General features: G+C 43.7%; 2 protein-coding genes across 4 annotated transcripts; both read left to right on the top strand.

Moving 5' to 3' along the window:
* Positions 1-1486: 1486 nt before the first annotated feature.
* Positions 1487-19084, top strand: znf1035 (zinc finger protein 1035). Of its 3 annotated transcripts, XM_085918092.1 has the most exons (4): positions 1487-2093; positions 5403-5461; positions 9267-9327; positions 9404-19084. In XM_085918092.1, exon 4 carries the CDS (start codon positions 9439-9441, stop codon positions 18508-18510), a length of 9072 nt encoding a protein of 3023 aa, XP_085774218.1. In that variant the 5' UTR covers positions 1487-2093; positions 5403-5461; positions 9267-9327; positions 9404-9438; the 3' UTR covers positions 18511-19084. The 3 variants fall into 3 exon arrangements, with proteins under 3 accessions (XP_085774218.1, XP_085774220.1, XP_085774219.1); XM_085918094.1 differs by lacking the exon at positions 5403-5461; XM_085918093.1 differs by lacking the exons at positions 1487-2093; positions 5403-5461 and having other exon boundaries at positions 9019-9327.
* Positions 19085-20719: 1635 nt separating this feature from the next.
* Positions 20720-25834, top strand: LOC147052053 (uncharacterized). Its single transcript, XM_085919092.1, has 2 exons — positions 20720-21015; positions 22729-25834. Exon 2 carries the CDS (start codon positions 22742-22744, stop codon positions 25568-25570), a length of 2829 nt encoding a protein of 942 aa, XP_085775218.1. The 5' UTR covers positions 20720-21015; positions 22729-22741; the 3' UTR covers positions 25571-25834.
* Positions 25835-25961: the final 127 nt, after the last annotated feature.

The raw sequence follows: 25961 nt of genomic DNA, 5'->3' as shown, positions 1-25961 counted from the left end.
GAGAAAACCCACTCTGGCTCGGGGAGAACATGCAAACTCCACACAGGGAGGGTTGGAGGTGGAATTGAACCAGCACCCTCCTAACTGTGAGGCAGACGTGCGACCCAGTGCCCCACCAAGCCACCCCAATGCTAACATTACGCGCCAAAACAGAACAACCATACTTTAGCAGTCGTGTGAGTATGGAGAGGGCGCCCAGACCATCGAGCATATCCTCTGAGATCATGCAGCCTGAATAACGCTGACTTGCTGAATGTGAATCAGAACACCCTAGAATGGTTGGCTGTTTGGCGTGACAAGCTATGATGACCATGTGACTAAATGGACCAATCAGGAAAGGTGGTTCGTGTGGCACATTAAGTGTGGTGTCAATTTGTTGTCGTGTGCGGCGTGTGGTGCAGAGGTGCCGCACAATACGATGCAGAAAAATAAAGATGACTTAAGTTTGCGATTTTTTTCAACACATTCTTTTTTTCCAACACAACCCCCTCTGCTGGATGGGTGGGATAATGCATTACAGTATTAAACTATAGGCCCTGACTCAAAAATCACCTTGGGGTGCAACATTCCTGAAGCATGGTTGGGAACTGCAGGTATTTACAAGATTCGGTTATATAAATAACTGAGGGACATCTGTACCTCACCATCTATCAACCTCTTTTCAGCTCCACGTTCATTATAAGCCACTTTTTCTCAGGCAGTTTCTCAAGTCATCGGGTACTGTGTATTTTGTAGAGACCATATAAGATTAACAGCACATGCCAAGACAGACACTGTTCCTTTCCTACAAAAAAATGTTCTGAATTTTATCCATCCATCTTCTGTACCGTTTGACCTCTTTCTATTTAAAATATACTGATAATAATCCCTCAAGGGAACATTTAACTTACACTTTGCTGTGAATTATTTTGTATCACACACCACCAAATTACACCACTTACAGACACTCAAGGACATATTTCAGAGTGAAAGTGGCACTGCACCTCATGAGCTGGTGGTGGGGATAACTGTGACTCATTCAAGGGCACCATGTCAGTAGCCAGGAAGCAGACAAACATCTCTTCAACAACTAACAGTCTTTATTTTGTCCACTGTGGGACTTTAACACGACCTTCCAGTTCCAAACCCCAAGTCCTTATAGATGAGCAACTGTCAACCTATTGCAATTATTCCTATTCCTATTACCTAGTGCCAGCTCTCCGGCTCATGGTGCACTGAGGCATTATAATGATAGCAGATATCAATGCAGACACTGTGACTGTCTTTCCATGGTGACTACTTTAATGGACAGTTTTTGAAGTCACGAAATATAGCATTTCAGATATTTTTCATCCGCAATATCGAATAATAGATAAAATACTCCTGATAATAGTAACTGATGAACCATTTTCACCACTAGAGGGCTAGTCCTCAAGTGAAGGCTGCGCCATTTTGTTGTGGATCCTGTTCACAAAATGGTGGTGGGCAACAGATTAACCCTTTGAGGCCAAGGGAGCCATCTGGTCCACAACAGGAGCACACACACCAACAGTAACTATGTCACCAACACACCAACATTGAAGTATGGAAACGCAATAGTGGCACACGTAAACCCCGATGAGGACTTCACCCTGAGACACAGAGGCAGTCGAACCCACACCACAGAGCCTGAACATCAGGGAGGTAGGACCGACTGCAGCAAGGAGCACCAATGAGGACCGGAAGTAGTCGCAGACGATTCGCGCCATAGAACGTAGAGGCGGGCTCTTCACGACTCCCCCACCCCTTGCTATTGGTCCTACTTGGATCCACGCAGACGTTTGCGGCACATTGTCTAAAAAATCCGCAAAGAAGGGAAAATGGAGGATGACCGTGTTCTATTCCGGAAAAAGGAGGGCTAGTAGTCTATTTAGTCTCGCAGAGATCGACGGCCATCTGACTTGACGACACCCCTCGGACTGCTCTGTACCCTACTAGTCTGCTTGAGGCATTACTGAAAACGGAAAATAAAACCGTCTTTGAGTCGGAAGAGCAAGTGACGCGTACTGAAACGAAGGACAACAGCTCCGAGACGTGAAACTCCGGACTGGAGGACGGGACGGAGCTCTTGAACGGTAAGGGACCGAACTGCAAGTCGTTGGCTGGTTGATGTCAAAACTGGCAAGCTGGTTAAATAACATGCTAGCTAGCATCCTAGTAGTTAGCCTTCCAAGCCGTCACTCAGAACCCGAACACGAGGGGGACGGTATCAATACTCGAGAATCACTCGACTGAAGTCAGACAGTGCCCCCACTACTCTGAGTTAAATATCTTTTTTGAGGCAGACTGTTTGTTGATATTTAGCCGGTTGTCCATTGGGTGTATTTACGGGTTGTCCAGTAATCTGGCAGTCTGTAATCTACGAATAAAAACATGCACTTGCACATTTTACAAAATGACATACAATAGTATGTTTACCTACCATAATTAAGTTAACTTTAATGATCTCTTTTAGTCTTTATTTCACGCCATTTTAATACAACAAAAACAAATACTGCAAAGGTTGTCATTATACTTTATTTAACGTTTTATTAATATAAAGTAAAGAAAGAGAGACTGGCACCAAAGTGTTCATCGGAGCACTCGAGTCCATGTATTTCAAGCCGTGGTATAGTAACCCTTATATTTTAATTACAGATCTTATTTGTGTAAAAATGTCAACAACTATATTATGTTCATAAAAATTTAAATTTGCACTTGACCTATGATTTATTTCAAATGTGACAATTACGAACAGATTTGATTCTGACAGTATGATAAAAGTGAATGAAAATATTCCAGTGTCATTGCATTGCAATCATTGGTAAAATGTTCTTTTTAAATGTTTGGGGAGATAATTTGATTCTCTGCTTTGTAAAATTGTAACTGTCATGAGCTGTTATTAGGCACATTAGTTATGCTAATTGCCCTTATTTTGATGTAAGATTACTGGTGTGAATTGGCGGCTTGATTGCATCAGTTCGTTTTGTCATGCTTCTATCAATTAATTACCAATTGTGTGTGTTACTATCACTTGTAGAACATAGGAGGTATACCGTGATCCCTCACTGCCTCGCCCTTCACCTAATGTGGCCTTGGTGCATCGCGAGTTTTTATGAAAACAAAAATTGAGAATATATTCGGTGCCCTGCGGCTTTTTGTGGTGTCACTTAGAGCGCAGGGCATTGTCTGCCCATATGACTTTACAGCATACTATTGGCCTTTAGAGGAGACGAGACCAACCGGAACATGTTGATCTGTAGCCTCACTTCTGATTGACCTAGAGCTGTAAAAGCAGTTCTAACCATGCTTTATCTGCTTCCTGCTACGTATACACTTCCACTTTGTTCGCCTCAGCAGAATCAGCAGCATCTCTGATTTGTGCTTTGTTTTGTCACGAACAAGGCAGAACAACGCATTGGAACCCGGGCTCTTTATTTGGGGAAAGTTTAAAGGAGACAAGGAGGGCTGGAATGCTGACAGAACAGGATGATGAGGCAAGCTGACGAGTCAGTCGGCGAGCGCGTCGTGCAGCATCAAAGCAGACGGGCAGAGCATGCTCGTGGTTGGGGACAGGCAGAAGGTCGAGCCAAACTGAGTCCAAAGCAGATCATAAAAATAGGCTTTCGCTAAGCAGCAAATCACGTGGCATAGCAGAACCAGGTGGCAGGTATACGTGTATTGAGGCAGACGAACCACTGCAGACTGACGGGCTTGCAGGGTTTAAATACATGTCCTAATCAGTACTGGTGGCAGCGATCAGCACTGATGAGCGCGCAGTTCCGGACCAGCGAGAGCCATGACGCGCTTAGTTTTTTTGTGACTTTGTGAGTTTTATTGGAGCCCTAAAGAATGTTTCAAAATGCCAGTTTAACTTTAAAATCTTTAAAAAATGTTTAAAAATAAAATAAAGTGTTTCAAGATAAAATTATAAAAATCATGTGCAAATATTGTGAAAATATTGACTCCACATCACAGATTTTCACCTGTCATGTGGAGTCATGAAAACAAGTACCAGCAATAAATGAGGGATCACTGTATGGCCAAGCAGCAAGTGTACACTGGGTACCAAATTGTTATGCAACTTGTGTTTTTGTCATTTTTTACTTGTTCTTTCCCACTAAATGTGAGCCAAGCCAAAGGAGATACTATACATCGGTTACCTCAGACATTAATCTTTCATGGAGGGCTTTTCCTACTTTGCAGGCGTCCGTTTGCATGTCTGTGTGCCCCTCACTTTGTCAATCAGATGATTTTAATCGACTGGGTTTAATGTCTTGAATGATCAAAGTCAAAGTCTGCTTTACTGTCAATTTCTTCACATGTCAAGAAAGAGATCGAAATTACGTTTCCTACTATCCCACGGTGACAAGACATATTACACAATATATACATATATATTATATTATAAACTACACAAAAAGTAAAAACAAGAAGGCACATACAATGAATAAATAAGAGCGATGAATAAATAATAAATAAATAAATTATGCAGTGGAGGGGGGAGAGAGTTCAGGATCCTAGCTGCCTGGAGTATGAAGCTGTTGGTGAGTCTGGTGGTGCGGGAGCGCAGGCTTCTGTACCTCTTCCCAGAGGGCAGAAGATCAAACAGTGTGAGCAGGATGACTCACATCACACACAATCGTGGTCGCATTGCGGGTGAGATGGGAGGTGTAAATGTCCTTCAGGGAGGGGAGTGAAGCACCAACAATCCTACCAGCTGTGTTCACAATGGGCTGCAGGGCCTTCATGTTGTATTCAGTGCAGCTACACAACTGGAGAGGACGCTTCGCCAGTGATGCAGTTTTGTTGGTTCAGGAGAGGTCTTCACTGATGTGCACCCCCAGGAATCTGGTGCTGCTCACTCTCTCCACCACAGTACCGTTAATGGTCAGTGGCAGGTGTTGGGTGTGACCCTTCTGGAAGTCAACAACCATATCCTTGGTATCCTTCATATCAAATTATGAGCAAAATAATGAAATATCGCCTTGATAGTTTCCTCCACTCTACCTTTTATGCAAGAACCACACGTGCGACAGCTTGCCCATTTTACGCTTGCAAGCGGAGAAAGCCATCATCACCGCTGTGTGGTACAGAGGTCCTTGAAAGCAGTCTAACTTTTGCCCCTTGCAAGAGACTATTTATTGAGAGAAAGCCGAGTGGGCGTGAGAGTGAACAGGTTTTGGGGGTCACCTCTGCAAACTGGCTAATCAGTGCAGAGGGTGTTAGCTCTTTGTTTTACAAGGTTGTGGAAAGAGACACTAGTGGAGCATTTTAGATAACTGGTCACCTGCATTAATCTGTATAGTAGCTAACACGCAGAACTATGACCAGAAATTAATTTATTTTTATTTGAAGCAATGGAAACTACTAGCAGTAATATTGGCATTTTCGTCTATGTACAGGGAAGGAGAATTTACTGATCCTCCAGATTTTGAGGCTCACAAGCATTTGGATCCATCAGGTATGTTTTTTCATCTTCAATTATTTGTTTTGTATATATGAAAATCCCCCTCCCTGAGCTATCACCTTTTCGTGGTAGAGGGGTTTGTGTTAATCTCAAGTTGTCTGGGGCTTCGTATTCCAGAGGTTTTTGGACCTCTGCGCGTTGGCACCAGGACACATTAGGCTGAAATTTGCTGATGGACTTTGCGGTTGTGACATCAGCAGTAATGTATTGGACACTCAAGTGAAGAGACGGGCAGGGCTGTCAACCAACTACCACTTGGTGGTGTGTTGCCTCCGTATTAGGGGGTGTTGAGCTTCTACCAGACTAGAAACATTTGGCAGAGTCCTCTGTCAGAAAGAATTTCAACGCCCACCTCCGATAGATTGATTGTGTTGTGTACTGTGTCTAGTCACCGTGGGATGGTGGGAAACGTAATTTCGATCTCTTTGTGTGTCTTAACATGTGAAGAAATTGACCATAAAGTGGACTTTGACTTTTGACTTTGACAATGTCCCGGAGGAAGAGACAGACAGAGTCCAATCTCCTTTCTTCCATTGCAATGCACTGTCAACACTGAATAGTGAGGAGGGGGTGTTGTTGTTCTGGACCTGGGATATTGTGAATTGTTGGGAGAAATACTTCAAATGCCTTCATGCCTCAGACGTATTCCAATGCAGTATTGGGTCTCAAAGTCGGCCTTTCCTATCTCCAAATTGAGGTCACCGAGGTGGTTAAAAAGCTTCTTGGGGACAAAGCCCATAGATCAGCCCAGAGTTACTAAATGCTTTGAATGTTATTGACCTGTTCTGGTTGACAAGCTGATGCCACATTCCATTGATGATTCACGGACATCAGGACGCTGCCTTTGGGTTTGTAGACTGGGGTGGTGGTTCCACTTTATAAGAAGGCGGACCAGAGGGTTTGTTCCAATTACAGGGGGGTCATACTCCATAGCCTCCCTGGTAAGGTCTTTTTGAGGCTGCTGGAGGAGGATCTGTTGTGATGTTACAGTAAATCTCAGATTCAGGAGGAGCAGTGTGGTTATCTTCCTGGCAGGGTAACTAAGGTTGTATAAGAGTTTGCTCAACCAGTCTACTGTATATGTGCTTTGTGAACATGGGAAAGTGTTCAACCGTGGATCTCAGGGGGATGTTGTGAGGGGTGTTCTAGAAGTACGGAATCACCACCCTCGTACAGTAGTTTCTATGGACTAAATATCTAGGTGCAGCCAAGGGATTTAGGGTGTCTGGTTTGGTGGCTTCACTTTTTTTTTTTTTCAAATGATGTGCTTTTGTTTGTATAATGAAAGGGGACTGGTATGAAAAGTCACCCGTCCATTTATTTATTTTTCTGAGCTGCTTGGGATGAAAATCAACACCAGACCGTGGTACATGGTTGGGAGAGTGTAGTGCCCTCGACAAGTCAGGGATTAAATCCTACCCCGAGTGGAAGAGTTGAGGAGTGGAACATCTACAGGTGGATCAATGCGGCATCTGAAGTGATACAAACTCTGTGATGGTCTGTTATGATGAAGATGAGCCAAAAGACGGAACTCTATGGTAATGAGCTGTGGACTGAGGCCCATAAGATCCCAAATACAAGACTTTGAGTTGGTTTTCCACTACTGTGTGTCCTAGCTTTCCCTTAGAGGTAAAGTGAGAAGTTTAGTCATCCAAGAGGGGTTCAGAATCAAGACGCTGCTCCTCCACATTGAGATTAATCACATGAGGGTTCAATAACCCTAACCCTGGATGCCTCCTTGGGAATGCTTCGGAGGAGAGGTTACGGATAGAGCCAGGAGATTCGCCATCCATCCGTTGGTTATGATGTTTAATCAGCATCGTTAGTCAACTGTGATGATTTATCCAAATTTATGGGTAATCCGTTTAATCAAGTGTTGATAGGTGAAACTAATGATTAATCAATGATTTACATATATGCAATATTGATGTTTTATCCACATTTTGTATGTAATCAACATGAAAAGGTGTTTTTATTGATGTAATGTGTTTGGGAAGGGACACAAGGGGTGAATTGTAATACTGTTGGTGGAAAATGGTTGGTGGGACACGTTTGGTAGAACAAGTGAGACCGGACACAGCTGCAGCCTGTGGAAGGTACAGTCTTGCGCAATGCTAAAACTGTCTTGAGCAATGCTGCTGAGGCTACCTGTGGTATCCCGGCAGGCTGAGAGAGGCTCAAGAGGAACAAGACTTTTTCCATCTTTGGGATTTTTGTGTTAGACGCAAGATGGCTTGCTTGGATTAATTTTGATTCACTCAGAATTGGATTTTGCTATACAGTAATCCCTCGTTTATCATGGATAATTGGTTCCAATACCACCCGTGATATGTGAAAATCCGCGAATTAGTGTCACCCTCTCATTTTTAACATACATACAAGTGTATATTAATTTATAATATATATATATATATATGTATATATATATATGTGTGTGTGTGTATGTAAGTGCATATGTTATCATTAGAACATTAAATAATAGTTTCAAACATGTAAATACTATATTAATACGTAGTATAAATGACATACAGAAAATAATGTATAAATAATATAAATATAATACGTGTGTGTGCGTATGTGTAACATATGTAGATGTAGCCAAAGTATACATACTGTAAATATGTTTTTATAACTCTTATTTTACGAACTTATTTATAACAAGGTACAAGTGTACATACTGTAAATATGTTTTTAGAAATATCTTATTACTATAACAACTTTTTGATAGCAAGGTACAATACTGTAAATATGTTTTTTAGAACTCCTATTATCATAACTTTTTTTTATAAAAAGGTACAAGTGCAATTGTGTGGACACTCCCTGCCTTCTGCTGGCGTGTGGGCAACGTTCATGCCATAATTTCTCAATTTAGAAGTTTTATTTTGAATTTGTGAATCTCTCAAAGGCAACAGCAGAAGTCACACTGATTTGCAGGTATGTAATTTGTTGTGAGTTACATGCATTGTGTTGTTTTTGTTCATTGAACAAGGTGATGTCCATGCACGGCCCATTTTGTGCACCGGTAAAATACATTGTCTTGCATTTGATTTTTTTTCCACTAAAGAGGGGTTCGGTGAATGTGTATATGAAACTGGTGGGGTTCAGTACCTCCAACAAGGTAAGAACCACTGTTTTAACAGGGCCTGCGTCCTATGCGGATTTAATTCATTGAATTATTAATAAGTGCGGGTTTGACAGCACGTTTCGATCTTTTCCTAAATGTGTATTTATGGCTTGGTAAAGCTCTTATGGTGTAGATAAAGCACATTAAAAGTGCACTTCATTGACCACCACAGTGACACAAAAGACCCTCCGGTGGTAATACCTTACACGATTTGGTTGACAGTGTTGAAAAGAGTTGATCATAATTTCTGTCATTTGTCCCTCAATTGATTTCAGAAACTTCTCAATTCTCTTTTGTTATTGTGCCAAAACGATCTGTCAGAAGGACTGAGAGTTTAGCTAGCACTTGACTTGAAGAGGGACCATTAAACGGAAAAAGAAAAACACTTAAGTCCGTCTTCAGTCCGTCCCTCCTGCCCCCCCCCCCCCCCCCCCGCCTTTTTTTTTAACTTTCTTGTCCTGCGTCCTTGCAACGGAATTTCCACCTCTACTGGTTCCATGTCAGACAGTGAAGGCATTTTGGGAGAAGACATTAGTCTTTTAGTATCATGTATTCGAACATCTTGTTTCAACGTCAGAGGCAAATATGTCTTACGATGGTAACCATAACTAGTGGTGCAGTAAAAGACATTGCCGTTTTTTGGTTCTCTAAAATGCGGTTTTCCTTTATTTTCAGAGATCCTTTCAGATGCAACGCCTTTCCGGAAAAGCCCTAGTCTTTCTACTCTCAAAGAAAGGTTAGACTCATTAATCATATGCATTGGTTCCTTGTAATTTCCTTCTATTTTATAATGTCTTGCTTTTGAATTTTAGGAAGGGTCCTTACTGTTCCAGATTCCTAAAGGATAATGACTCATGAATGGGATTCATACTTTCAAACTGTCACACCACTGTCATCCGAGTCAAAGATGTTGAGGACATCAGAGCCAGAAGGAAGTCTTGCCCAACATATTGAGACCTTTGTGGAGCAACATGAGTTCTCCACCTCCCTAGCATCACACGCTGCCTCTGCAACAGACTCTACATTTGATACAAACTATTACTCGACTTCAAGTGTTGGAAATTCCACCTCTGATTGTGCTTACGAAAACTACTATGGAGAAACACCTTGGCAGACTGACGAACAACTCGTGTTGAAGGATACATCCTTGAGATGTGAAGACGCTGAAATTAAAGATGTGGCCATGAATGGATTGTCTTCATCTGAACCCTTGACGTCATCCTATTCAGCAGAGTTGCAAAGACTTAAACCAAACTGTGAACTTCTAGCTTCATCACTTCTTGAGGATTTTTCAGATGTCAGTAGTTGCTCGGACACAGAGGTAAACCAAACAGAGCCTTGTAGATTCATTAATAGTCCAACTGGACAGCCTAGAACAGATTCTCCGTCAAAACGAAGTCCATCAGAATGGCTTTTCACCCACCCTGAAAATGTGACATTTGCAAATGAGATTGAAATCATTTGCCCAAGTTCCCCAAAATTGATAGCTGTACAAAATCCATCTGAATGTTTACAAGGGATTAACAAAAGTGTGGTAGAAAATGGTAATTGTAATGCGGTCCAAAATGAGTCCTCAGCGATTTCAACCAGCGAAAGGAATACTATTGAGAGCTGTAATGACAAAGATGGACTTCCAACTCAAGAAGATACAAACGTGGAGTGCAATCAAATTGAGGGATGCTACTCAGACATCTCTGTAAGTGAAAACATGACTAGCATGGAGGATCAACCAGATGATCTGAAGGGACATACGACCGCAACACCTAATGATCTGAAGGGACATACGACCGCAACACCTGATGATCTAAAGGGACATACGATCGCAACACCTGAATGTACAAAAACGTCATATGAAAGGATGGAAGACAACAACGGACTGGAGAATGAAAAAGTTGACATAAAGGAATCGTGCCCACAGGAGAATGAAGTCAATGACAACCCTAATGTCATCAGACCGCAAAAAGTAAATATGACATCTGTTGAAGAGGATTGCAGTGCTGTCCATCAAAATCAAAACAAAGAATTAGCTTCTTTGGGTGAAGAAATATCAAAAATACCAGAGCAAGCAAATATTGAATTCTGCACTGTTCATGATGAAAGTATGGAAATAGACAACCCGCTGCCACATATGGAGATCAAATGGCAAGACATGGAAATGAAGCCTGGCCCCTCCCAAATCTTAGATTCTCTTGAGTCACATTCTCATAATGCCATTTGTGAACCGCTGGAATGCACAAATCTGCTGGAGACCAAAGGTCAAGATGGTGGTTCCTGTTCACAGTTATCGGAAAATCAACCTCCTCAAAATGTGATTCCAGACAATATTTGCAGTGCTGGTCCTGTGAATGATGGTCATTTGAGTTTGCGTAGCAATTCAGATTCCTTTCTAGATCCAATTACCCTAAGAACAGACACCAATTTGGTAAGCGTGAATTCCGGAACAGGCAATATCACTATCAATCCAGAAGTTGATAAAATTGCAGACTTGATACAGAAACCCTGCTCAAGTACAGACACAAATATTTGTGACAAAGAAGAAACTGTGTGTTCCCAAGAGGACAATCGGACATCCTGTAAAAATTCAGACGCTACTAACTTGGATGTGAGTGTTGAAAACAAAAACGACTTTTCTAAAGACGTAAAACCCTTTTCACAGCAGAACGACTTGAGCAAAGTGTGCTATTCCAACCAGGATGACCATTCTGGAGAAAACATTCCTCCATCTTCAAAAAACCCACTTGAAATTTCAATACTCACAGAACAAGAAGATGGAAGCGCATCATTGGAAGAAATGGACACTTGCCAGGAAGAAAACCTGATCCTTGGTGAACAGTGTGGAGAACCTCTTGTTAAAAAACCCTCAAGTGATACAGAATCAACGAAACCAAAAGAAAAATGTTTTGTCCAACCAAACGACAATAGCATGGATGAACCAGAAGAACAAGGTACTTCCCTGCTATCCTCTTTACAAATGAGGAAACGCTTGCAGCCTGTTGTACTTTTAAATCAAATGAATCCAGCGATAAGCAAGTCATACCAGTGTGCACTATGCCAGCAAATAACCCTCAGCGTTGATCATCTAATTGAACACCACCATCATCATCATTCAGAGCAAATCTTTTATTTCTGTAAGACATCCAATCAGTACTTAACGAGAAATGAACGGGCAGACAAACATGTGGGCGGCAAAACCAAAGAACCTCACCTTCCTTCAGAATTTACGCATCGGAAAAGAAAATTTCTTCATTGCAGCATTTGCAAAATCACATTTTCAAAATTATTTCAGTATGTGAAGCATATGCGTTGTCACACTGGCAAAACGCCTTACAAGTGTGATGGATGTGGCTTATATTTTGCACAGCCGTGCAGCTTAAAACTGCACAAGAGTGTACCTCGTAGATGCAGGAAATTCAAACTAGAAAATCCTGATGAAAAGTCCAGTGACCTTGAAGTTATCAAGCGAGGTGAACAGCTTGAAAATCTCCCTCAATGGCATGTGAATTTGTTTGATATCTGCAAAGCTAATGTCTGTCTCTATTGTGGCAAACAATACTCATCTCCGAGGAAAGTCAAGAAGCATGTTTACCGCACGCACAAAGGAAACCCGATAGGTGTGTGGCAAAGTCCTACTACCATAAAAATAAGTAAAAGGAAAAAGGCGTCTCCTTGGAAAATCCATTTTGAAAAAACAAAAAAATTTAGAAAGGAGATAACAAGTAAACATAAATGTCCCTTATGTCCACGTTTTTTTATGTACTCCTACCACAGAGATAGGCATTTACGTGAGTGTGTCAGAATGGCTATTAGTGGTGGCAAGGGAAAAGTTGGTGACAGATATTGCTGTCCACTGTGCCACACTACATTTACCCTGACAAGTAATAGATACAGACATGTATACGTCACCTGCTTCAGAAAAACTCTTCAAAAATTAAGACAGAAAGTAAAATCGAAGCAAACAGTTGAACCCGATGACAAGAAACAGTTGACGACAAAGGGACAGAAAAATGTGAGCATAGACAACAAATTGGAACAGTCTTATAAATGTGATGTATGTTCAGAGGTTTTCCAGCAGGTGTTGGATCTCTACAACCATGTAAAGAAACACGAGTCTAAAATCACTGGCAAAATGATCAAGTACAAGACTTCAGCTTTGTCCAGTCAATCAAAGATTGCAGCTTTAGTGAACCCAAAGACAGAGGAATCGGAGAACGATGGAAAATCAGATGACAATGTCGGTGTTCCCCTGAAAAAGACTGAGGAACCGGAGGACATTGGAAAACCAGTTGAGAAGGTCAGCGTTTCCCTGGCTTGTTGGTATTGTGAAAAAACCTGTGAGACACAAGAGTCATTAGAGAAACATGAGCAATGTCACAAAGGTGAAAAGCCATACCTCTGTCTCGATTGTGGAAGAGAGTTCAAGAGAAGAGTCTACCTCATGGGTCACAAAATTGTCCACCAGAGTGTCCAGTGTACACTTTGCACAAATACGCTTCCAAATGCCAGCAAACTTGTCCAGCATGTCAAGTTGCATCACAAAGGGAAAAGGTTTCCATGCCCCTACTGTCAAAAGGAGTTTTGGAATCCCACAGAACTCCTTCAACATCTCTTTAATCATCAAAGGGATAGGAAGCCACCTCCCTTGAAAAGGGAAACACCCGAGTCCCTAAAATCCGATCAAGAGCCAATTGAACCAAAGGCGCTGCAGTGTTCCCTTTGTGAAGAGGAATTTGAGGATGCAAGGTCACTAAGGAAACACAGTCTTAAACATATATCTTTGTGGTCTCGCTGTCCGTATTGCAATCAAAAGTTCAAAGCCCGTCGTTCTTTGTTACTTCACATGTACAAACATGCAGGGCCTAAATCACATTCCTGTGATCAATGTCGAAAATGTTTCTATCACAAAGAAAGCCTGGAAATTCACAGCAAAAGTTGTGTCCCCAGTGTGAAGACTCAAAACCAAGATCAATCCGGTTCCACCCCAAAAAAATGTACAATTTGTTTCAGAATCTTTTTTAAGAAACATCGCTTCATTGCTCACATCAACGGCCACAAGTTGAATACTCTGAAACTCTGCACAAACTGTAGGATGTACTATGGTGGGAATAAATTAGGTAGTCATCAGCAAAAATGCCTCCAGAGGTCACAAGCCAACAATGTCTTATCTTCTGATACCGATGCCTGTCAAACCACTCCACAGAAAAGTCAGACTGGAATACCACTCAAGTCCAGTGCGTCTCCGTATCCCAGTCTGCAGACTCAAAACAAAGATCAATCCGATTCCACGCCAAACAAATGTCCAATTTGTTTCAGAATCTTTATTAAGAAACATCGCTTCAATGCTCACATCAACGGCCACAAGTTAAATACTCTGAAACTCTGCACATACTGTAGGATGTACTATGATGGGAATAAATTAGGTAGTCATCAGCAAAAATGCCTCCAGAGGTCACAAGCCAACAATGTCTTATCTTCTGATGCTGATGCCTGTCAAACCACTCCACAGAAAAGTCAGACTGGAATACCACTCAAGTCCAGTGCGTCTCCGAATCCCAGTCTGCAGACTCAAAACAAAGATCAATCCGATTCCACGCCAAACAAATGTCCAATTTGTTTCAGAATCTTTAAGAAACATCGCTTCATTGCTCACATGAACGGCCACAAGTTGAATACTCTGAAACTCTGCACATACTGTAGGATGTACTATGATGGGAATAAATTAGGTAGTCATCAGCAAAAATGCCTCCAGAGGTCACAAGCCAACAATGTCTTATCTTCTGATGCCGATGCCTGTCAAACCACTCCACAGAAAAGTCAGACTGGAATACCACTCAAGTCCAGTGCGTCTCCGAATCCCAGTCTGCAGACTCAAAACAAAGATCAGTCCGATTCCACGCCAAACAAATGTCCAATTTGTTTCAGAATCTTTAAGAAACATCGCTTCATTGCTCACATGAACGGCCACAAGTTGAATACTCTGAAACTCTGCACATACTGTAGGATGTACTATGATGGGAATAAATTAGGTAGTCATCAGCAAAAATGCCTCCAGAGGTCACAAGCCAACAATGTCTTATCTTCTAATGCTGATGCCTGTCAAACCATTCCACAGCAAAGTCAGACCGGAACACCAGCCGAGTCCAGTGCGTCTAGGAATCATCCATTTAAGTGTCCAAACTGTGAAAGGAGATTCAAGTTCAAATCAAAACTCTTAGAGCACAGCGTTTCCCACACTCATATACAACCATATGCATGTGTACGTTGTGATGACCGATTTTCATCCAACATATCGCGGTTGCGACATGAAGAGAACTGTAAAGTTTCCAAGGAAGAGGAGTCAAACATTCACGATGAGACTTCACTAGAAATGACAGACACCCCTGCTCATATGGAGGAAGCACAGATATTCCCGAAAAAAGCTGGAGATGAATACAAATGCAAATTCTGCACAAAGACATTTGTGAAGCCACGGAGCCTGCGACGTCATATATTGACTCATAATGAAGTGAATCCATATCGCTGCAAAACCTGCGGAAGCTGCTTTTCAAGATATGATTATCTTAAGGTCCATCATACTCATTGTAAAGGAAAGAAATTGCAGTTGCAAATCTGCATTCCCAAAATCGTTTTGGATGATGTTGGCAAGGGTTGGAAAACCAGGGCCGGTGAGCCAATGAAACAGCAGAACGGATTTCATTGTCATGTTTGTTCCAAGAGCCTACCAACTCAGTCTGGATTGTCCCGCCATGTCACACTATTCCATACTGTCAAATTGCACAAGTGCCGGCGTTGTGATTCAGCGTTCACCCATGAAAAAACTTTGAGACACCACTGGAGGCATAAAAACTGCAAAAAAGTGGTGAAAAAGCATGATTCTACTCCAGCACAGGATAATCTACCATCACAAAATGTTAGCCACCCACTCAGTGATGAAAAACCTACACCCATGTTCCAGTTCCATTCGAACCCAAAGCTCAAACATGCTTGCAGTTACTGTCCCGGTGCTTTTAAGACCAAGGATCACTTACAGGTACACATCCGTTGGCACACCGGCGAGAGACCGTATGTCTGTGATTGTGGCCTGCGATTCATCAGGAGTGACTACTTAAAACGTCATCGTCTGAAGTGCACGGTCAAACTTTGTAAAACATGTGGTGTAGCATTCCCAGAAAAAGAACAGAAGGATCATCAAAGAACTTGTACTCCAAAATCAGGACAGTCAACAAAGAGGGACGAAACCTCTCAAACCCCTACCAAAGGCTTTTCATGTGCATATTGTTCTTTACGTTTTTCTTTATTTTCACACCTTCAGGAACACTTCTTAAATGCCCACAAAGTGGAAACCAAGAATCCACCTGAGTCTACTGCTCCTCTTCAACATCTCCTATCAAACCTACCAGCTGTCAAAGACGATAAGCGTGACAAACAGCCCAACGAAAGTACAAATTTGACATGCAAACTAGATACTGAACATGTTGGCGATGCTTCTGATTCATTAGTCTGCCCGGTCTGCAATCTGTCCTTTGAAAATAAAGCTGGACTAAAGGGTCATTCCCGTGTGCATTCAAATAAGACCCCTTTCAAATGCAAAATATGCAACAAAGGCTTTTGGAAGAAAAATAATTTGCGCAATCACACCAGGAAATGCAGGTTTCGATATTCCACTGAAATGAATGCAACTCAGAAACTGGAATCGCCTCTGAAAGCAGACCTTAACGAGACCCTCTCCGGATCTATTCCCTTGTTCAAAGATGACCCACAAACAGACACTGGAGTTTTGCAGGGAAAGTTCTCATGCAAAGATAATTTGAAGGAGTCTCTTCAAAACCCTAACAAAGATCAGGTGCAAAGCAGTGCAGACAAAGATAAAGTAGCTCAGTACCAATGTTCAGAGTGCAATATGAGCTTCACCGATGGCTTGATGCTGATCAGTCACCTTGAAGAACATGGGAGAGAAGAACAAGCAAAAAAGCACATTACCTGTTCCAAGTGTCGACGTGTTTGTACCAGTGAAACGGAATTTGAAAAACATATGAGAGTTCACGGTTTGATGAAGAATTTCCTTTGCGCATCGTGTCCCAAGTCATTTTACACGTCATCAGATTTGGAAGTCCACAAATCGTACCATGACTCAAACAGACCATTTCCATGTAAACTGTGTAATCACCGCTTTTGGTCCAGGCAGTCTCTTTGCTATCATTACAACGAAGAGCATCCTGACAATTCATTTCCCTGTTCTCACTGTGAAAAGACTTATGCCAGCAAAAAGACTCTCCAAAGACACTTCAAAAAATGGCATCTCAAAGAACAAAAGAAATCGAGTCTTGAGCAGGTTCAGAAATTGAGTCTTGAACAGGAACCTGTTGTGCCCAATGAACGTGACGCTGATAAAAAAAGTAGCAGTGAGGAAAGTGACTCAGACTCTGCGCCTTACTTTCCGTGCCATGTATGTGGAAAAACATTCCCAACTTCAGAAAATCTGGAAGATCATCAAAAATGTCATCTCGGTGAAAAACCTCACGAATGTGCGGAATGTGGCAAATGTTTTTTCCAGTCCGCCCAGTTGGAGCAGCACAAACGTATGCACAAGTCCGAGTTACAGTGTCAGGTTTGCGGAAGAGGATTTGTGTCCCACTTCGCCTTGCGAAATCACAAACATAGTCATGGCAAGAGTCGTCCACACCGTTGTTCCAGATGTCAACTCAGTTTCTCGGGAGCTTCCCAGTTAGCAGAACACATGTCTACACACAGAGAAGAGAACTTTCCATGTGACATATGCAGCCAAGTGTTCCCCTCCAAGAGTAGTCGAGCTGAGCACAGAAAGGAACACACCATTTCAACTGAGCGCCCTTCACCTTTGCCTGAAAAGTTGTCTTCGTCCTTGGAAACTTGCCCGCCAAAGTTCAAAACCTTGAAATACCGCTGTGGTTCATGTAACGAGCGCTTCAAAAACCCAGAGGACCTCGCAGAGCATGGTTGCCATGGATCCAAAGAATTCCGCTATTCGTGTCCCGATTGCGATAAACATTTTCTACACTCATCCCAGCTGAAACAGCATCGGATCATCCATCAAAACTCAGCGGCTGATATCCAATATTTATGTAATCACTGTAATACCACATATTCCTCCCTCGAGGACTTCCAGAAACATATGAAAGTCCATAAAAACGAGATCCCTTTACCTGCAACTCGTAATAATTATAATGCAAAGGACACCGTTCCCGTTCATTCTTCGAATGCGCTGAAATGCAAAATTTGCAAGATGGCCTTTATTTCCCAAAATGACCTTGACAAACATGTGGAGGGACATCAGACATCTCTTTCAGCGTTTCAATGCAACAGATGTAACAAGAGATTTGGGACAATTGATGCTTTTGAACAGCATCCCTGTAAGCAGCAAGAAACTGACCAGTCAGGTGCAGAAAGAAACCACCGGCAGGCTTCGCAGGAGGAAGAAATTGATGTCACTGTCGAGGATTCACACTTTTGTAGCACTTGCTCAATGCAGTTTCCTTCAAAAAGTCTTCTCTTGGAACATCAAAAGAAAGTGCACTCAAATGAGACAGAATTCAAATGCCAGTATTGTGCAAAATATTTTGCCAGCATCCATTCCCTTAAAAGGCATAAGCTCAACGTGCACAAAGAGAAAAAGCAAAGCAAGCTGAAATGTCGTCATTGCTCTTCTCAATTTGACAAAGCCCAAGATCTTTCATTACACATGAGAATACATGCTGAACAACAAGTTGGACAACACCGCTGTGATATGTGCTACAAATCGTTTACACACGCTTCTCAGCTTTTGCGCCATCAAGAAAGCCATGTGGGCCAAATTGTGTATGAATGCACTGAATGCGATAAGGCCTTTGCTTTTCCTCATCTGCTGGAAGATCATCAACGGACGCATGCTGAGCTTACAAAATAATACTCAACGTATAACATCTACTCCTTCAATAACATATCTGATGGGACCTTCAAAAAACACCACATCCTATTTGGCTCAGTACCTCAGAACTTGTAAATAAATATATATTTATATATGTTGGACTTGGAGGCTATTGGACTTCGTAAAATACATAGGCCAAAAGTTCTTGATGATGATTGTTCAAATACTATATATACATATATTCATATACTATATTGTACACTGATTTTCTCATTTTGAACTCTAAAAATGTATATTGTTTAAAAGTGATATAAAAAGATTCTGTATTTTTGAAGTTTCAAAAGCTTTATTTTCAAGGCCTTGGAGTTGTTTTTAGTCTGTTCTGTTGACGACTAAGACGTCATTGTATGCTGGGTCATGTTTTTGTATATACTTTTGTGTTTTTGTTTGTTTAAATTTGAAGAAACTCTCAGTCATTACACAAATGGTCCAAATAATTTATGTCCTAAACATGTTCATTGCATTTTGTTGACTGACTCAACAGGACATTCTATTTGACTTTTGTCTATACCACTTCTAGAGGGTAAAAATAAATGTTGATTTGTCAGGAGAATTTTTGCTTCATTTTACCAAATAATGTACAATGTAAAACGTGGGTTGTTATTTTGGACCCCTATCCAGCATGTTTTAGATGTCTTGCTTCTCCAACACATGATTGAAATGATCAGCTCATCAGCAACATCTGAAAAGCCTGTTAAATGATCATGATCGTTTCAATCGGGTGTGTTGGAGTAGCAAGGCTTCTAAAACCTGCAGGATACTAGACTGTCAGGAAGGGGAAGCAGTGGACTGTCGGATTCTGCTAACCTTGACTTGGGATGTGAGTTAAATGAGAATACTTGAAGACCAATTCCTCCAACACACTTTTCTTCTCCACGGTCAGGGTTAGGGTGAGGTCAGCTCTCCTGTCCCATCCATCTTCTTCCGCTTATCCGGGGTCGGGTCGCGGGGGCAGCAGCTTTAGGAGGGACTCCCTCTCCCCAGCCACTTCGTCCAGCTCATCCCGGGTGACATCTGAGAGACATAGTCTCTCCAGCGCTTCCTGGGTCATCCATGGGGTCTCCTGCTGGTGGGACATGCCTGGAACACCTCCCCAGGGAGGCGTCCAGGAGGCACCTTGGTGAGATGCCCGAGTCACCTCATCTGGCTCCTCTCAACGTGGAGGAGCAGCAGCTCTACTCCGAGTCTCTTCCAGATGACCGAGCTTCTGACCCTATCTCTAAGGGAAAGCCAGGATACCCTGCGGAGGCAACTCATTTCGGCAGCTTGTTCTTTCGGTCACGACCCATAGCTTGTGACCTTAGGTGAGGGTAGGAGCGTAGATCGACCGGTAAATTGAGAGCTTTGCCTTTTGGCTCAGCTCTCTCTTCACCACAACGGACCGGTACAGAGTCCGCATGACAGCCGACGCTGCACCGATCCGCCTGTCGATCTCACGCTCCATCCCGCCCTCGCTCGTGAACAAGACACCAAGATACTTGAACTCCTCCACTTGGGGCAGGATCCCATCCCCGATCTGGAGAGGGCATTCCACCCTTTCCTGACTGAGGACCATGGACTCAGATTTAGACGTGCTGATCTGTCTGTCCTGTTACTGTGATTGGAATCACCAGGGTAGCAAAACCTGGGGGTGGGTGAGATTTGCCAAAATTTCCTAAAGGTAGTTTTGTTTGTGGGGCCGTCCCAATTGACACACCTTGAAGAAATGTCGACATCGGGGACTGTGGCTATGGCAGACTGTGGTGGTGCCCCCCCCCCCCGGGTGGTGCCCCCCCCCCCCCGGGTGGTGCCCCCCACCCCCTTTTAAGAAGAGGGACTGGGAATTTACAGGCGGATCACACTCCTCACCCCTTTAGAGTCTCCAATAAACCCAACAAGCATGTTTTGTGACATGGGGGAGGAAACCAGAGTACCTGGGGAGTAAAAAGCTTGTGCATGTGGGGAAGGGGGTTGGGCCAACTCAGCACAAGGACAAACCTAAGTCGAGACTTAATACCAAAACCTCAATACCAAAACCTCAGAACTGTGGGGTGCGTCAGTACTGCCCCCATTTGTGCATAAGAAAGTGAAATGGTTCCCTTTGGCACACAACACACATACCATCAGGATTTGTGTACTGAGGGGGCTAGTCGACTGACTGAGTTCTGCACAGTGCAGTATATGGCGGTTGGGAGGGCTTCTTGAGGAACCACGTGACCATGATTTCCAGGGGCAGAGGCGTTTTCACTGCAGGCGTGCCTACTGCGCATGCGCAAATGTCGAGGCTGCCCGACCCCGCAGCTGGACTCCTCGCTTTCTTCTGGTTCTCCTGCACCTACTCCTCCTCTTCTGGTCTTGGCACATATTCACATTTGTTGGAGGCTGAAGAGCGTTTCCAAGAGCTCGCGCATCTGCGCGGCCAGATGTCTCCAGATCCACGCAGCGATTGTAGCTATCTTTTTGTGCGCATATCAAAGGCTTCGGACACCAGGCTTTTGTGACAAGGTGAGTGTTTAAACGGTCCAGGAAGAAAACCCTCCGAAGAGAAAACCGTGGAAGCTTGCCCGCCAATATCCGTTGTTTGTGTGGCCTCTCACGGGAGCATGGCCAGTCACCTCCCCTCGCTTAAATCCCCCCCCGGAGGACCTTCCATTCGCGTCTTTGCACGAAGCTCGTCATTTTTGAAGCTCGCGAAATCATACCATGTGTAGAATATGTTAGCATAGCTGTTAGTGAAGTAGCCGAAATAGAGATCAAGCCGTTTTAGCATTAGCTTAGCCTGCATATTCATTCGTATGTGCTTTCAAAGGTATTGACCATGACTCCTGTACACATCGGTTGCCTGTTATGTTTAGTGCTTTTGCCTTTTGACTTTAATATCTATGCACATCGTTTATTATGCATTTAAAGTCAACACGAACTCAAGTTGAATAAGAAGCTAATCAAATGAGGGGTGTGTTAAAAAAAAACTCTTGGCACATAGAAGGCATCAAAACAGTTTATCAATTTAAGCAAGTTTGCAAACTGAATTTGTTGAACATGGTATGAACGTCGAAGTAACTGAACAATATGAGGTTTGAGTGATAGTAGCACAGTGTGGCTTTCATTAGAGGATGCTGGAAAAATAGTTTTTTTTCCTCCAAATAGTTACCCCACTGATGTTTAAAGGAACAGTGTGTATGTTTTGAATTTTCCTATGTTAATTCATAAAGACATAATTAATTCTGGCAAAATGTGATATCACATCAATTCACATTATCTATTTTATCTATCTTCGATCTAATTGAGATCCACTAATTGGTAATTATATATTATGGGTCCTCACTGTACAGATGTACAGCTGATATGTCCCATTGCCATCTTTATGCAGCCAATCACAAATTTGCTGGATCAATAACTATGTGTAACAAATCTATCACTCGAGGAAATAGTAGAAAACGTTTGTGATGACACTGCTACTGAGAAAATTGGTGGATAAAGGCGTTTGTGAGTATGTTGGTGCAGGAACGGAACCTTCTGTACCTCTTCCCAGAGGGCAGGTGGTTGCTGTCGCTGCCTAATCTGGTCTGAAAATTCCCCTCCTTCCTTTTTAAGTTTCATCAACCTTAGTAATGAGACCCACCAGTGTTGTACCGTCCATGGTTGGCCGTGGTGGGTTATTGTGCAGTCATGTGTCAGCAGGAGACAGAGCAGAGTACTGAGCATAGGGCCTTGGGTGGGGTGGGGGGGTGTTCAGGGTTATGCTGCTTGAGATGGCGTTGCCAAGCCGTACTGCTAGTCGTACTGCCTCTGAATGAGCAAGTCTTAACAACCAGGGGCAGAGAGAGGTGCTAATCTCCAGCTTGTGCAGTTTGCAGATGAGTTGTGGTATTATGGTGTTGAATATTGAAGGCAGCGCTACCGGACGGTAGTCATTGAAGCAGGATTGAGCGGATTTCTTTGACACTGGTATGATGGTGATGGTTTTGAAGAGTGATGGAATAATGGCAAGACATCAGTGATGACATCTTTGAGCTCCGCTGCGCAGTCCTTCAGCACACGACCTGGGTTGCCATCTGGTCTTGTTGCTTTGCGGGGGTTGATTTTGGCAAGAGTCCTCTTCACCATGGAGAGGCGCAGATTCTAGTTATGAGGAGGGGTCTGATTGATGTTGTATCTGTGGAATATAAAATATGGAGTTCTGCGGTATCCAACCACGTGTCTGTGTTTTATTTACAGGAACCAACAATCCATGATGCTTGGGCTTCGGGGCAGTGGGCCACCCTCTTCCAAAATCTATCGTTGTGTGGCGTGTTCGGCAACCTTCAGCGGACTGGCCGCCTTGCTTGTACACCAGGCGACGCATGCCACCATGCTCCCCAAGGTCATCGGGCCTCCTTCGACCCAGCCCGACATGAACCTGCAGGACGCTTTGAAAGCAAACCTAAAGTCGTCCAATCCACCAGCATCGTCCGACGGCGCCTCGCCATCTTTTTATATCTGTGATTGCGGAGAGGAATTTCAAGACTTTTGTCAAATGCTCGATCACAAACAATCGCATAGTTCTCACTTAAAGTCACTCCATATGACTTATAATAATGCCGTCTCAGATGGAACGGGTTCTGCTGATGGGTCTTCTAATCAGACGGTAGATTTAATGCCGACCACAGCCTTGACGGATCTGGCCCCGAGTTGCCCCTCTACTTCAGGGTCACCACCTGTTAAAATAGAGCATGAAACCAGAGAAAGACTGGAAAAGACCAAAGTTGTTCCACCCACTCCCCTTGAGCAGTGTAAAGCCTCTGAAGAAAATAACGATGGACAACTTGACCAGACATCTGCAGGTAAAGAGGCAATGCCAGAGGCTGCAAGGGATTCACCGCCCACTCATAGCAGCGACAATGAGGAACGAGCGGCAAAAAATAACAAATTAATGCAAATCGTAGCAACGGCCTACACGAATCACACCGCCAAGCCGCCAACTTCGAACGACAGTAACGTTTTGATCACCCCCAAACAAGAAGCCGTTCCGGTCGATATCACGCCAGTCACAGAAGAGCCGGCCATCAACGATCTCTCTGTCGCAAAGTTAAGACGATTGCTCGCAAAGACTACCACAAAAACAAAAGCTCCTACCATCAGTCGAATTATCGACTCCAGCAGGAAGAAGATAGTTTCTCTGACAAAAATGCTCTCGCCCGTCGTGGTTCTTGAAACTCGTCAGAAACTTCGAGATTCTGGCAACTGCATGCTTTTTGGGAAATATCAATGCGGGCGCTGCCGTCGGATCTTCCCCAACTCCGACAGACTAACCGAGCATCACTTTTTGCACAAAAAGGAGAGAATTAAGTGTTGCCGTCGCTGCAAACAACTCATCATCGGCAAGCTACCTTTCACCGACAATCACGTCTGCATTCCATCAGTGAAAAAACCCGCACAGATGCCAAGTACATTGCCGCTGGTCCCCAAATACGTGCCCTTCCATAGCTTTAACAACAAGAAAAAATCTTTCTTTTGTCCGGTATGCAAGCACAACTACGCCCGCAGGTACAACCTGAAGAAGCACAAGTGCCAAGGCCCGAAAGCTGCGCCACCCCAGACACACGTCTCCGCCGACAGACTACAAGCATTGAGATCAAATAATAAAGCCTCGCCATACAAGAATGGTCAAGTCGAGCACGGAACGAACAGCATTTCCGTCAGCACCGATACCCCTCGGATCAAGGTCGAGGTGACCTCTACTACTTGTGAGCAGTCCGAGAGGCTAGACCTTCCCTGGAGTCGTTCTGCCAATACCTTCCCGCCATTTCCCCCCACGTCGACAGATCAGCATGAAAGCGCCTCTGGAAGCGCGATGGACAACCCGAGCTCGGATGCTGTGCCGGCGCCGCTCAACGAAAGCGGCAACGAAGGCCAGTGGACGATGCCCTTGGACGATGAAACGGAGCTGCTTAGTTCGTCTCAGAATGCTGCGAACGAAGATGAGATGGATCCCGATTCCAAGGAGATGGCCAACCTGAGTTATTTTGTCAAAGATGGCATAAGACGTTACCCCTGTCCCAGGTGTCAAAAAACCTACAGTCGGCCTTCTACTCTGGCCCGCCATTTACGGCTGTGCGGGTTCAGGCCTCGGGGGCCTGTGTCCATATCGCACGGTGCTGGTAATGACAGCGGTCCGAAACCCAGGGTTCCTTGCAACGTCTGCGGAAGAAACTTCAGTCGCAAAGATAACATGCTGGTTCACCGGCGACGATGTCAATTTCAGAGTACTGCGCCGAAAGAACCCTCGCCGCCAAATTTGCCGGGCAGCGCACAAGCAAGTTCAGATAACGACGCTAATAACTGGGGCTTCATGTCACTGCCCCCCGTGCTACCCAGGAGGGTGACGTGCGAGTGTGGGGTCGGCTTTACATCTCCGAGACTCCTCCTGGAGCATTTACAAAAGCACGCGCAGGAATCCTACACGTGCCCAACTTGTGGGGAGACTGTTAATTCTTGGGCTGACTACGAGGTTCACCTGCAGATCCACATGCATCCTCATCACCAGCTGCTGAAGGGACTCCAAACGCAGCGATCGCAACCCTTGGTGTTTAGGGTCCATCAGCAACCGCAGCAGCCACCTCCCCCTCCACTCGCGCATCAAGCTTCGCAGAAGGAACCAATCCCTGAATCCTCAACCCCCAAAAAGCAGAGGCCTGTTTGCTCACGATGCGGAAATACATTTGCCACCAGGTGTTCCCTCCGAAGGCACTTATCTTGGGACCGTTGCAAAGGCGGACGACCTCCGAACGCGCCCAAATTTTATCGCTGCTCCCGCTGCAGCTCCGAATTCCCCAACATGGTGAGTCTTCTGTTTCACCAGAGGAGCGGTGCCTGCAAACCTGCCATCAAGCCCATGCGTTGCCCAGTTTGTCTTCGTTGGTTCGGCACTGTGGACGGTTTGCAGAAACACCTCCTGACTCACAAGCAGTCTGAATCCCACCGGTGTGATATCTGCCAGTGTTCATACCCAACCCTGAAATCTCTCAAAACCCATCGCAGGAGGGTGCATAATGTCTTGTGTGCGGAACTTTTAACTTAGCAGTATTTTGCACCCCCTCTTCTAATTTCCGTGACATTGATGCGGTATTTCAAAATGCTGCTTTTGATTAGTACTTAATTTGAATGATCAAAATGAAATAACAAAAAGTACTTAAGTTTTGTAGCAGTTTTGCTGCAGTGGCTTATGTGTAGTTCTGTCCAGTTCTTCATTTCAATTTCAAGGTTGTGAATATTTCCACTTGAAGTTTTATCCAATGATTGTTCTGTAGTTTGTTGGGTGTTATTAAATATACAAATTTCTGAATAGGTTTGGGTGTTTTTTTTTCTGGTGTATTTGGGTTGAAAATAAAGGAAAAAAAGGAAATGAAAAATTACCGCAATGTCAAATGCAATCACACCACATTTGCTATTATTGCCATTATAAGTAACAT

Source organism: Syngnathus leptorhynchus, chromosome 8, assembly GCF_054491065.1.
Source record: "Syngnathus leptorhynchus isolate UIUO chromosome 8, UIUO_Slep, whole genome shotgun sequence".
Lineage (NCBI taxonomy): Eukaryota > Metazoa > Chordata > Actinopteri > Syngnathiformes > Syngnathidae > Syngnathus > Syngnathus leptorhynchus.
The sequence above is the reverse complement of the archived record's forward strand: the minus strand, read 5'-3'. Positions and strand labels throughout refer to the sequence as shown.